Source organism: Lycorma delicatula, chromosome 12, assembly GCF_047948215.1.
Source record: "Lycorma delicatula isolate Av1 chromosome 12, ASM4794821v1, whole genome shotgun sequence".
Classification (NCBI taxonomy): Eukaryota; Metazoa; Arthropoda; class Insecta; order Hemiptera; family Fulgoridae; genus Lycorma; species Lycorma delicatula.
In genome coordinates this window covers 31,784,253-31,798,108 of record NC_134466.1, presented here as the reverse complement: position 1 = coordinate 31,798,108, position 13,856 = coordinate 31,784,253, and the positions used below count along the sequence as shown (strand labels likewise).

General features: G+C 28.8%; 1 protein-coding gene across 2 annotated transcripts in view; it reads right to left on the bottom strand.

Annotated features, from left to right (window-relative positions):
- Positions 1 to 13,856, bottom strand: part of LOC142333211 (uncharacterized) — a 54,889-nt gene that overhangs the window by 12,241 nt on the left and 28,792 nt on the right. The window contains exon 1 of one of the 2 annotated variants that reach the window (XM_075380188.1): positions 21 to 252. The exons of the other annotated variant lie outside the window; for it this stretch is intronic. Within the exon in view, the coding sequence (XP_075236303.1) occupies positions 21 to 22 (2 nt within the window). The 5' untranslated portion in view covers positions 23 to 252. Of the gene's footprint in view, positions 1 to 20; positions 253 to 13,856 lie in introns of those variants that run through there. 2 annotated transcript variants of the gene reach the window in all.

Genomic DNA, 13,856 nt, shown 5'->3' with positions numbered 1-13,856 from the left:
TTCGTAACTAATTAACTTACATGACAAATTAATAAATAATATTTCCTTAAAATTATACAAACAAGACACTTTATAACCTGATTTACAACAGCTGTGTAGTTCGGTTATGTTATTTTGAAGACATTAATTTAATTTTATATACTAAAGAGTGAAATAAAGTTAATATACAACAAACGTACGCCATTTTTTGGACTACGAATAACTTCTAACTACAACAACAAAATCCTACTGTCGTTTAACATTTGATACAGCCCGCTATGTGGCAAAAAAATGGTCAAAATAAATCGTAAACCATAGGTACTACTAAAATCTATGATTACGTAGCCAAAATACACTATTCCGAATAAACTACATGAAAATAAAATCACTAAGTAAAATTTTTACGAAACAGAAATATTTTAAATATTGTAGCAAATAATAAATGAATTAATTAAAAAAATAAGTCGTATTAATTAACATAAAATCTTTAAAAGATTGCTAAGGTCCCATCGTTTATTATGTTCTGAATAGAGATTTTTTTAGCCTCCGGAGCCACCAAATGACAATTTTGTAACATATGAAAAAGCCACCCCTGACCGAACTTGGGACCTCCGGATGAAAGGCCGAGACGTTACCACTACCGCCACGTAGGCTGACACACCCCGATTACCTAAGGTTACTGAAAACAGTTAAATAAAACTAATAACTTTTGTCATTTAATACTGTATATGTTTCAAAAAATAACTGTTGGCAACACTGACTGTTTAAAAATAAACGGAATAACCTATAATAAAATTTTATGTGAATTTCTTCTATTTCACCAATACACGTACGCTTTTAATATACCATTAATATGGCTTAATACATGATTAAAATATAATCTTCTTATGGGACTCACCCAAAAAAAAAAGTTAATGGCAAAGAATTTTTATCCCTTTGCACCAAGTATAGACTACTTGACTACCAATGAAATTAAGAAAAAGTGAGATATTTTGCTGTTTTACAAAATACATTCTAATTTAAAAAAAAAATGTTAACATGTCAAGAGAGAGTTCATCTAACTGCCAAAATTAACAGTATTCAAATTTTTCTCCTTCCAAGGGTCTACATATAACTCAATGATGTCATACAGTTTAGGCCCTATAAAATATACTGTTGTTTCTTAAAATAAGATTTATAAAAATGACCAATAGGGTAATAACTGGGATTATATTTGACAGAGTAAATTCAATAATTTAAAATAAATAATTGTATCAATATTAAGGAGAAAGCAATGTAAAAAGGGTATTTCAGTGATATTCCAGGAATGAAATTGATAAAAAGAAGTTTACCATAAAAGACATCAAGGCTTAGACCATAATTACATAAGATATAACCGATAAACATATGGATATAATTAAAGTTATTGGAACCACATCACTTGATTGTCAGCAACAACAGGTCCCAGAAAATATTTAATCGCACGTCAGTATCACTCAGCAGTTACAGTTACAGCATTCCTGTCAACATCTTCAGAAAGATATGGCCCAATAATCCTTTGGGATGTTAATACCGCAACAGACTGCATTTAAATGAATATAATTCCCTCTGGTGAATAAATCTTCAATTTGCAGAATCCTTGTACTTTAAAATTTTGTTTACTAACAAAGCGAATCAGATGAAAGTGAGCTTAATCACCCATCAAATTTAGTATGAAGTTTTTATTCTCTCATGCTAAATTTTGAAACTGCACAACAAAATTTAGGTGTTGTTCAAAATCTCTCAGCTTCAATTCTTGCTAAATTATGTATGGGAACAGTCTTAAGTCCTTTACTAGTATTCACTGCAATGATTACCGAGTAATGTTTAACTGAAGAAAACATGTTTGAGTTGATGTTTCTGGGTTCTCCTCAACACTCTCTCACTCAGATATTCTCTTCACTTCAAACTGTATATAGTCTTCCAAATTTTGGCATATCCCTTTCTGATCAATGCTGTAGAAAAATAACCAAGTGCTTAATCAGAAGCATTATAAAGAAAACTTTATTAAAGCAAATTCAAAAAATCAGTCCCACTTCTTAAAATTAAAAACATGTTTTTTGTTCTTTTGATCTATTTTTCTTCAGTTTAAATATTTATTAAAAATTTTTTGGAAGTTTATACTTAATACATAGAGCTATTTACAAATATCTACAATTTTTTAAATTATAGACACCAGACTTAAAATGCAGAAACATACTTTTGAATTTTTTTTCTTATTCTGGCCTCTACTGAAGGAAGTGTATTATTTAGAGAAAACTTTATTTAAACAAATATGTTAAGCTTAACCTATATATGAACATTTTTAGAAAAGATTTTCTTAAAATTATTCCATCTCCAAAAAATATATCATCTGTTTTTTTGCTAACTCTTAATTTTTATTATAAAAAAAATATTTTATTTTTCTTCATCACTTAAAGTAGCTTAAAAAAGTAAAGTAACTTTGGTACCTACATTATATTCTGCACCTAAAATGAGAAGCAATTTTTATCATTACTTTCATAAAAGTTATACTTTATTTTTTCAATATTTTTAAACAACTCTCTTTTAAATTTATTTTTTTTTGTTAGGGATCACTTCTTTATAAATAATTTTTTCCTAAATTTTCTCCACAGAGTAGAAAGCCCTTACTCTTAACTTAAGTTTCTAAAATTAAATATAATCTGTATTCTGCATCCAAGATGACCTCTTAAGGCTATCTTGAAAGAGGTCATCTAGGAAGCCAAAATTATTGCATGTTGAAAAGCAATGACAAAAAAATTTGACTTAAAATAGTAAAAATGTGACAAATGTCATGTTGGAATGGAAAAAGATGTATGGCATCAACACTGCTTTGAATATATACATATACATCATTGATTCTCAAACTTTTTCACCCACCGCCCAAATTGAAAATCAAACATTTTCTAGCGCCCCCAAAATTTTTAAACTTACCATCTGTTAAAAACAATAATTGCAATTGCTGTTTTGAACATGCGCTCTTAAAAACAGCAATGGCAATTACTGTTTTTAAATATGGCATATCTTATTTCTGAGTTGAAGCTTACATTTGAAATGGGAGCAATTAAAATTCATATTTAATAATATTTGGAAGTGCTTTCAAAAAAATTACAATGGCATCATAGAGAGACATAAAAAAATAAATTAAAGCTAAAGTCTTAAGCTTTTAAATGATTTTAATGCAGTTTACCGAAAAAATTTTGTTTTCCCTATGCACTCTACCAAACACAAAGAAAAACTTTCAAATTTTTAAAACTTTTCTTCTCACTGATTTTATTTATTTTTAATTTGATGTTTTTTGAATTTGAAGTATACTGTCAAAAAAAGTAAGTATTCAGCTCTCTTTTTTTTTATTCATCTCTCTACACCACTTGGTTGCAAAGTTAAAGTAGTTTGAATACAATCATATTTTATCATAAAATATAGGTGTTCCTTTAATTTTTTTGTACTACTGTAGTAGGTATTAAATTTTAGTTTGAAATATCAGGAAAACATCATTTTTGCCTTTCTTTTAATCACTCATCACCTTCCTAGACTGCCTGAACATCCCCAATTTTCTGTGGGCCTTCTACCAACCACCCTGAAGACCTCCAGCACCCACAAGCGGGCATTATCACCTATTTTGAGAACGATTGATATACATAGAAGCAAGTGATCTAAGATAACATGGGCTCTTAGTGCCTCTAATCAAATATGTTTCACTTGTTTTCCTTCGATCTATTCAAAAGCAATCCTTGTAAATTTTCAAAAGACATCCTTTTCATAAAAATTAACAACATTCAAAAGCTGTCAGTAAGCTAATTGCATAACTATTACACAGACCTATTACTTCACAATTAATGGCGAAAGACTATGGATAACTTTATGGATTTTATTGTAATTAGAAACTGGGAAAAAATGAATAAACTAGAAAATTGTACTAAAATCATAACTGACTGTCGTACATTTAAGAAATGAAAATTCAGTATAATATAAGAAAAGCCTGTATCATGATAATGGCAAGCTGGTTCTAGTAGATTTAAAACAGTTGTTAAATGTAGAGAGCACTATGACTTAGAGCTCACAAATGATAGGAAAATCCAAGCAAATATATTGAATATATCTCAAACCAAAGCTCTCTCAAATGAAAAATTATCATTATTTGTATGTAATAACAGAAATTACTTCAGTAGGCTTAAGTCTTTTGGAAATAATTCATCGGCTGATATTCTACTTAAATGAAATAGATTAGAACCCAGAACAATGTTACAGTAGTAGGTAATTGTGGGGGAAGTTGTAGAATCAGTAGAAAAAAGAATTGTAGAATCAAGATATACTTCAATTTTATACAAGAAAGCGATCAAGAAACAATATAATCCAACATCAGTAGACTTATAAATAAACCTTAAATGATTTTGAAATATTCACACAAAGCAAACCACTTGACCCAAATACAAGTCAGTACATATAATATGGTAATAAAATTGTTCCTTTTATTATGGATCCTGCTTTCAGGGAGCAGCAAAAACTTAAGTGTTGCTTCAATTATCAATCAACCTGTTTCAATAAACATAAATTAAAAATTGCAACTTCTGAACTATTGTTTTTCAATGTTCTGTACCTCTTTTTTTTGTTTAGCCTCCAAAACCACCATAAGGTATTACACAGAGGATGAATGAGGACGATATGTCTGAATGTAAATGAAGTGTAGTTTTGTACAGTATCAGGTCAACCATTCCTGACACATGTGATTAATTGAAACCCAATCACCAAAGAACACCGGTATCCACAATCTAGTATGCAAATTCATGTAAAAGTAACTGCCTTTACCACGATTTGAACCTTACAGCTCTTGAATTTGAAATCTGCTGACTTGCGATGATGAGTTTACCAATAGACCAATCTGGTGGTTTCAATGTTCTATACCTATTACAGGAATAAGTAAAAAAAAGCTATTTGTAAGTAACAAGTTTGACATGTTGTTCTTCAAGGTGCATGAGCCCAAATTCAAACACCTTACAGAGACTGAACAATCCACTAATATAGCAATTTATATTAATTTATGGAGGACTAGGTAGCTCAAGGATTAAGGCATGCTTTAGGAGCAGTAAAAAAATTTACTAGTATTATTTAGTAAATTCCTCTTTCCACTAGGCACCTAAACTCCTTGGTCCCAATATATTAACAAAAATCTAAAGATTCTCATATACAAACCAACTTTTTTTATTTTTGAAATCAAGCAAACAAAATAGTTTTTAATTATTTTTAAGACCATTTGCCATTGTTTTTAAAGTATGTTCTACTTTCAAGGTCAAGAAAAAACTAAAAACTATATATTTTCTTGCCTTAAACATTATAAACCTTAGAGTTCCATAATCTTTTTTTGTCCCTTAATCTCTACAGCCCATTTTAATTTTAAAAAATTGTGGTATTCGAAACTTTCCCCCTCAACGTGTTAAACATCTATTGTCTAGTTATCAATTTTTATATATTTGAAAACTGTAGAGCAACATATTCCAATAAGGTACCTTAAGTTTCCTTCAACCACATTATCAACAAAAGTTTAAACTCTATGATTAAAAATCATAGATTTCTTTATTTCTGGAACCATAGACACAAAAAATTCAATGACTCCAGAATCACTTCTCGCTTAAGATTTCAAAGCTTTCTCTAAATAAATGCAAATTGAATTATTGTGATATTCAAATCATTATTGTACATATCATAACTTTTGAAACCATATTAAATAATAACACGTGTTGAAGAGGTCTGGATTTGTTTGTATTATGAAACTGTTTCATTTTATGTTATTTCAATATTATGAAACTGTTCGGCCTTGCAATTAATATAAAATTATTATTTGTAAAATTAATAATTACTGTAAACTAAGCATAAAATTAAACTTTTGTGTACACAGTTTTCGTAATAGTTGTCTCTTCATACTCTCTTGGTATTAGTAACAATTGATATGAATAAATCCATTTGTAATCCACTCTACATTTGTATCAGTTAATTTTCTGCTAATCAAAACAACAGTAGTACAACACCAATTTTACTTCTAATAGTTTTAATATAGTTCCAGATATTTTTAAAAACAAAGTAAACTGCAAAAAAAAATACAATTTTCAATAGCCTTCTCTGACCTCTTCTTAAATTTTTTTGTCATTTATTTGCTCATGAATTGCTTTACAAAAATATTTAAATGAAATAAAAAAATTAATACAAAATCTGAAACAATTTTCATAAGGTTAAATTTTAATTTTAATTGTCATAATCCTCCTGTGCAAAAATAAAAACAAACAAAAAATTATATTCTGTATCTATTTATCTTATACACATTATTTTTTTTACTGGAATATTATTAGTCATATCTATAAGTAGACAGTAAACACAACTAGAATTCAATAAACACTGGAAACTCACACAATTAAAAAAAAGAAAGGAAGAAAGTAGATTATAGTACGTCTGTTAGCTGGCATAACTAAACGTTAAGCAAGCTAATATAAGACAAAAACATTATTTTTGACAGAAAGATTTTAAGAAGAATAAGCGTATTATATCAAATTTTGTAACTAAAAACTGAACTTGGTGGTTTGTCCAGTCTTCTTCCAATATGAATACACTGTTACACACCATTATACAAAACCTATAAATAATGCTGGTAATAGCTAGCCTCACTGCAAGTACTGGCTGTGTAATGAACATCATTACTCTCAGAGAAAAAATCCTTAACTAGTAATTCAGGCACTTTATTTGCAACACAATAATAAGAAAGACTGAAACAAATAGTGGGTAAAGAAACAAATTAATCTAGTTATTCCATCGGAAAACAATACATTACACACACACTGTTTCTAGTCAGCAGGAAAATATAATTCTATAATAACAATAAATATTATAAACAGCAATTTTTATAACACGCAATAAACTTTGTATTATCGTTTATCATACTAATGCAACATCATTAATCTTCAAATATCATGATAAAATAATCATTAATTTTATATAGCAAAGTATTTCCTAAAAAAAGGCAAAAATAATAAACATGTTTACTAAATAAAACTGTCTACATCAATACATACACACAAGCACACATGCAGAAATCTAATGACAAATTACAGTCATTATAAACTGTGAATAAAATTAGAACATAACAGCAAAGAATTGGGGGAGAAGTGTTAGCTAAAAAATACGTACATATATTAATATATATAATGAGAGAAAGAGGAAAACAAGTACACAGTAATCAAAATTCAAATATTTGTAAAAGGCTTTAATACTGACTTGTTTACAAGTGTTGGCTAACATTAAAAATAAAATGACAACCACCCTGTAACATACAATTAATGACATTGACTTATAATGTTTATTCTCTTCCTTCCCACTACACTTCAATGATTTATTACTGGTAACTTGAAAAACAAAGAAATTTAAGAAAAACAGTTTTTTTAAAAGAGTTTATTTGCCTCTGTGATAACATAGCTATAACATTACCAGTTCATTCATAAATTTCTTTATATCCAATATTAACTATACTTGGTAAGTACTTTAACAACAATATCATACTTTTTAAATGGAATATTATTAAAAAATAGATATATGACTATATTGTTTGCTTTAAAGCATCTTAATAAACCATTAAGTTTATCTGAAATATAAGTAAAATACATAAGTAAATTGAAAGAAATTTCAGATTATATTTCAATCTGAAATACAATATCTTATGGGGCTCATAAAAAAAAAAAATGAAAACGTTTTCAAGAAACAAGATGAACAACTGGATCATTGTTTGTCATCTATAAATGTGATGGTAGATACATATAAAATAAAACTTTCAAGCCAATCCACACAATTACATTTACAAAAGCGATTATATGCTAAAAACATTTAATAAGAAAAACACCCTTCTCTATCCAACCACACAAAAAAAGAATCTTTTTAATAAATTAACAAACCACTTGAGAGATCTTACAAGGTACTTGATTAAAATAAAAGATTTTCTTTTACAGAAACAATATTATTGTAAATAAGTTTTTAAATGCTACTCTGCATCTTTTTTAATGTGCACTTTTACAAATAATATGTGCTCAAATAATTTTCATTAACACCTTTTAAATTGTTATTTATTTATTTTCAGTATCTTTTTCATGTATTTATTATTTTTAATTATAGATTTGGATTTTTAAATGTTTATAATTTAAAAAATTATACAGCTACCGCCTCTGCCACAGAGGTTGGTGGAATCACAACTTTTTTTGTTTTTCATTCGAAAGATTCTGGTTTGAATCCCAGTCACTAGATCACAAAATTTATCTACTATTGATTAAAATTGAGCATAAACCTGTTATTGTTTGAATATTAAATAAATAATTTTGTATTGTGTGATCTTGCTGTGACCAAGATTTTAACAGTTTCATTTGATCTATCCAAGAAGATATTAGGTCAGATAATTCTGTTTTTTAGATAGAACAGCACATCTAGCAGCCACTCCTGATATGATTTATCTCATATATTATTCTGTATCAACCAGAATAAAATATTTATTTAAATATTTTAACGAAAGTTTTGATAAAAGATGGAAATCTGTAACAATTTTTAAAGAAAACTTTTTTAATTTTTAAAGAAAATTAGATTCCTTCAAGTATAAAGTTTTCTTTCTGCTTTATTTATTTTTAATAATGCAATCATAGAAAGTTTTCAAAAAAGTTGCTACACCCAAAAAAGTACACAAATTTTTAAATAATTTGATTCAATAAGCTACTGGCAAATATGGGTTAATTATTATAAATACAATAAAAATAATTTTAGGACTTAAAGAAAAGTGATTTTTCTTATTTACCACTTATTTTTTTACAATACAGAAGCCCTTAGGCTTGTGGATGGGAGTATGACATGAAATTTGTAACATGTGAAAAATACCTTATCTAACCAGGATTCAAGCTCAGAACCTTTCAAATGAAAAACTACCACTCTGCCAGAGCAGAATATTTTTAAAACAAAATTATACTGAAAAACTTTTTCAAACAATATTTAATAATCTTTTTTACTCACTTATTACAAAATATGTTGGAACTGATTCACAAATTATCTGAAGGCTCAAACCCGGAAAAAATTGTAAAAATATGTTCTGTTAACTAATATGCCTGGAAACTTAACTTTACTCATTGTACTAATAAAATTAAAGATGTAATTAGCTTAAATTAATGATGTAGTGAGAAAAGGTATAGAGGACGATAGAAGAGAGAGGAATGGTGGAGGTAACAGGATAGACAGAAAAGTATGGGAAGTAATCTGTAGGAACACCACTTAAAATAAAGTAAAGTAAGTACTGATTAAATTAGTGCATTTTTGAACAAACAGTTTTTCATTTAACAGCAATTTTCTAATTACTAGCTATTTATGTTAGTTATTTTTAAAATAATGAAAACCTGGTATGTTAGTTTTGACAAGCTGAATGAAGAAAAAAAAATGAATGACATAATCAACTCAAATTAACCAATTATATGAGAACAAAATAGTACCCCTAAAAAATTGGTTTAAAATAACTATGTGAACAGAGAAAATACTGTACAAACCACATTATGTTAAATTAGATTTGGAACTTCTGTATATTGCTTTCTGAAGACAAGGTACTGGTGCTGTCTGTCATTTTCTTGTGAAAGTTATTATTGTATGTTCATCACCAGCTTTGGCAAGGAATATTTTTATAATCCAGGAAAAATAGGCAACAAATAACAAAATAGTTATGGAACAATGAAAACTGATACAGATATTATTAATTTTAACACACTCTTTCAAGAATTAATCAATCCACAATAAGTAGGATAAAAGAAATAGTTAAGATACCTTTTTAAAGCGAATAAATGTTTTTTATTTCATTCATACAGCATTAAGAATATCTTTTGTTTAAAAATCTAATTTTATGCTGTTTCACAATTCCCTTTAGAGCCACCAAGTCTACAATGTAAAGATTTCTATAATAAGGTGTTTGCATATTAAGTTACTTTTAATTTAGTTCTAATTCCATTACTGTACGATAAAGAAAGAATCAAATGACAATCAAAAAATTATATCTAAAAAGTGGATACACGCGCGCACACACACATACACACACCAAAAGACTATAGTAATTTTACTATTTCATTTATTTAAAAATAATAATTATTGAACAATTTTAAATCCAAGTTTTTCATGAAAAATGTCTTATGTAATAAAAATATAATTTATTAATATATAAATATGCGTTTATTTTCTTATGAAGAACTACTGGAATGGTAGTATTTCAGACTTTCATCTGTAATATCTCAGGTTTGAATCCTGATCAGGCAAGACAAATTTCATATGCTAAAAAATTTCCACTGAATATTCCTACACACAAGCTTCACGCTTATTTGATGAATTAACAAAAAAAATTACGTACACTACATTTTTTTTTGCTGGGGTTCATATGTACACCAGTTATTTAAAATTTAAATTCTTTTTTGAAGATCGAATTTATTTGAGGTTTTTATTTGTACACTATTGAAGATGGGAAAAATAAAGCTAAATTAAACAGCTACCCAGAATCCATTTTACGGTACTCCATCTCTAGTATTTACTGTCGCCACTGATTAATTCTTTTTAACAATACAGGAATGTTATTTAAAGATTAAATGTTTCGAGCTAAAAGTATAAGATAAAGAGTAAGAATCCTGTCACAATGATGTAAATTCAACCCTGTATCTAACTTTTCTTTCTTTTTCCTGTTTAGCCTCCGGTAATTACCGTTTAGATAATTCTTCAGAGGATGAATGAGGATGATATGTATGAATGTAAATGAAGTGTAGTCTTGTACATGTATCTAACTAAAGTATTGCAACCGGTTACCTAGAGTTTTCTTTGCGTTTATTGTAAAAGTAATTTAATTTCGCTACCAACGTTTAACATAAATATTTGGAATTTTCCGACTAATGAAAGCGATGCCATTGAGTTCCTGCGACTGCGTGGCATTTACCGGGGGACCGAGACATATCGCTACGGGCACGCTATGCGTCTTTAATAAAATGACCGTGTTTATGGCGTTGTAACAAACGTACTTCCAGGTCCAAAGTCCATATGCGTGGCTGACAAATTCGACCTCAACTTGGTAACCTTCATACGTTTCTATTTTATAGTTGGGCGCTCGAGTAATCAGTGTTGTTTGGTATCACCGTGAATCTGGTTATAGAGCAATCGACTGGAATTTCATTAGAGAAACGTACTTCGACTATATTGAACAGCTAAGTAATATAAAATTATGATAAAATGATCATTGAAAACGATGAGACGCTATTCTCGAGGCGCAAATATTATACGCCGGTCGCGTCTATACACAACAATCAGTTTTCGGCGGCATTTGCCGTGAAAACGGCAACTGGTTCGTTGTGAAATATGCTGAAAAATAGATTCAAACTCTTCTGAATGCTATCAAAGACAACGTTAATGATGAGAGCATATTGTCTTCGGATTCATGGCGTGCGTACCAAACCGATGCACTGAAAATAGAAGAGTTCTGTCATTAATTATGTGAATCATGGGTACCATTTCGTCGATCGTAAAAGCGGTACTCTCACATTCAAACTGTTAAACACTTTTGGGGTGGGGAGAGTCGCTAAAATTACAAAATTAAAAGCACAAGGGAATTGCTAGGCACCACGTAGAAACCTACCTCACCGAATTCACATTGTAGATGAGAACTTGTTACGGAAAATACTCGATGAAATGAGGGCACCGGAAGTCGCCATGTAGCAGTCAGTAAGTAAATTTTCCGTGATTTTTAAGTTTAAATAATGCAGTAGCCCATAATTAATGATGAATAAAGAAATTCATTCAAAAAGGCCACCGATTTGAAGGAAATTACTGGTAGCACCGGTATTCTATACAATTTTCCATTTTATTAACAAGTTTTACATAGGAGATTTAGCTTTCAGATAAAACACCAAAAACAAGTTAATTTTATATTTTTCAGAGTATCTAAAAGATTATTTAAAAACTTTGTATCTCAATTGTTGTATTTTAACAGTTAACAAATGTAAATAAAATTAAAGAAAATTGTATAAGATTTAAATCTAAACAATTCTATTTATTTTTTAAAACCATTGTTTCAGAAAATATCTGCAAAAAAACACCCATCTTCTCTCTAAAAACTACCCCCCCTGTAGTTTCCTGTAAGTTTATGTAAAAATGAACGAGTATGCCAGTCTTCACTATTGATTTATTTTCTACCCTTCTTAGCAATATCACTCTTCATGGTTAACGCATTTAGGAGTACCTCCATTCTTAAAACTTCTTTTATGACTCTCATAGCAGTAGCACTTTCATTTTTTATTAAGAAATTGAGGAATTTTTTTACACAATTATTTCACCTCTAAACTTGTGCGTGGGTGTATGGAATGGAAATTTTATACCATATAAAAAGACGACATACCTAACTCAGAGTTTTCCCAGATAAAAGGCTGAGATGCTACCATTCCACTAGATAATCAGTTATATTTTATTTACAATCATTTTATCCACATCAAAACAATATTTTTTTTTTTTTGTTAAGTTATTTCTTGAAAAAATTGACGATTTAAAAAAAGATCGAAATTTCAAAAAACCAAAATTCGAGAAGGCAATAAGAAAAGATTATTTTTTAAACAAAATTCAATAATGAAATAGAATTGCATAGGTTAACAGGAAACTGAATTTGGAATATTAAATGAAATAGACACCTTTGATTTTGATTATTACCGTTATTATAAAGCGATTTATCAAGCTTCAAATTGATCGTAAAAGATATAAGGTGAATAGTATTTACACATAACACAAATTCAGTTCACTATTTAAAAAAGTAATCTTGGCATTTTTTACACATTGATTGTGCAGTTGTTAAGAAAGTCGATTTTTTTTTTTCATTAACAAATATATTCAAGTACTCATGCACAAACAAAGATTAATTGAAAGATAACGACTTCCTGAATCATTAACTCCGTCATTCTCTCTATCAGTATATTTATTCTTTGTACGTATTAAATATATTCAATAGATAAATACAGCTGTGTACAACACGTTTGCAAATTAATAAACAAATTTTATCAGAAAAAATTATAAACTAAATATAAACAAATGTGATTCATATTTATTTAATCAATAAAAATTATGTGCAAAATCCGTGTAATATAATAACGAAGTTGTGCGCTGAATAATTTTTGCAACGTAAATGTTTACTTTAAACCGGTATGCGATAACCATCTGTTATACAGATCGTTTCCCGAAAAATGTAAAAAAATTCCAAAATGTAGCAGATTTCAGATAGATATTAAATGAGGCAAATCTATGTTTAAAAATAAAATAATTAAATATTTTAGAAAAATAACAAATACAAACAAAAACAATAAAATCAGTTTACAAACAATTAAATAAACTGCTGAAAACTTCCGCCACAATGGACTCTGCCGGATGAACAATGTTTTTGGTGACTTTTCGTATTTCAACAGGATTGTCCTGTATTCGCTTTATAACACTGAGAATTCTAATAACAATGTTTATAACACTTCACTTTTCTTGTATTAATTTTTTCTTCGTATACTAATGGTTTCAAGTGGCCCCCCACAGGGAGTAATACAGAGATGTTAAGTGTGGCAATCTTGGAGGTCAGTTGATAGGTCCGCCACTTCCAAACCACTTGTTTAATGAAGTCGCGTTTAAGTGTGGTCGTAACTGCCAGAAGATCTGGCAAATTATTCTACAAAATGTTTAAGTATGAAGCACTCAAAACATTCCCATTGAAAATAAATGGCGCCAAAGAGTAATATGATCTTTCAAGGACAACTTCAAGGTCATCCAACCAGCAAAGGTGATCCCGTACGAGTCTAGACCAA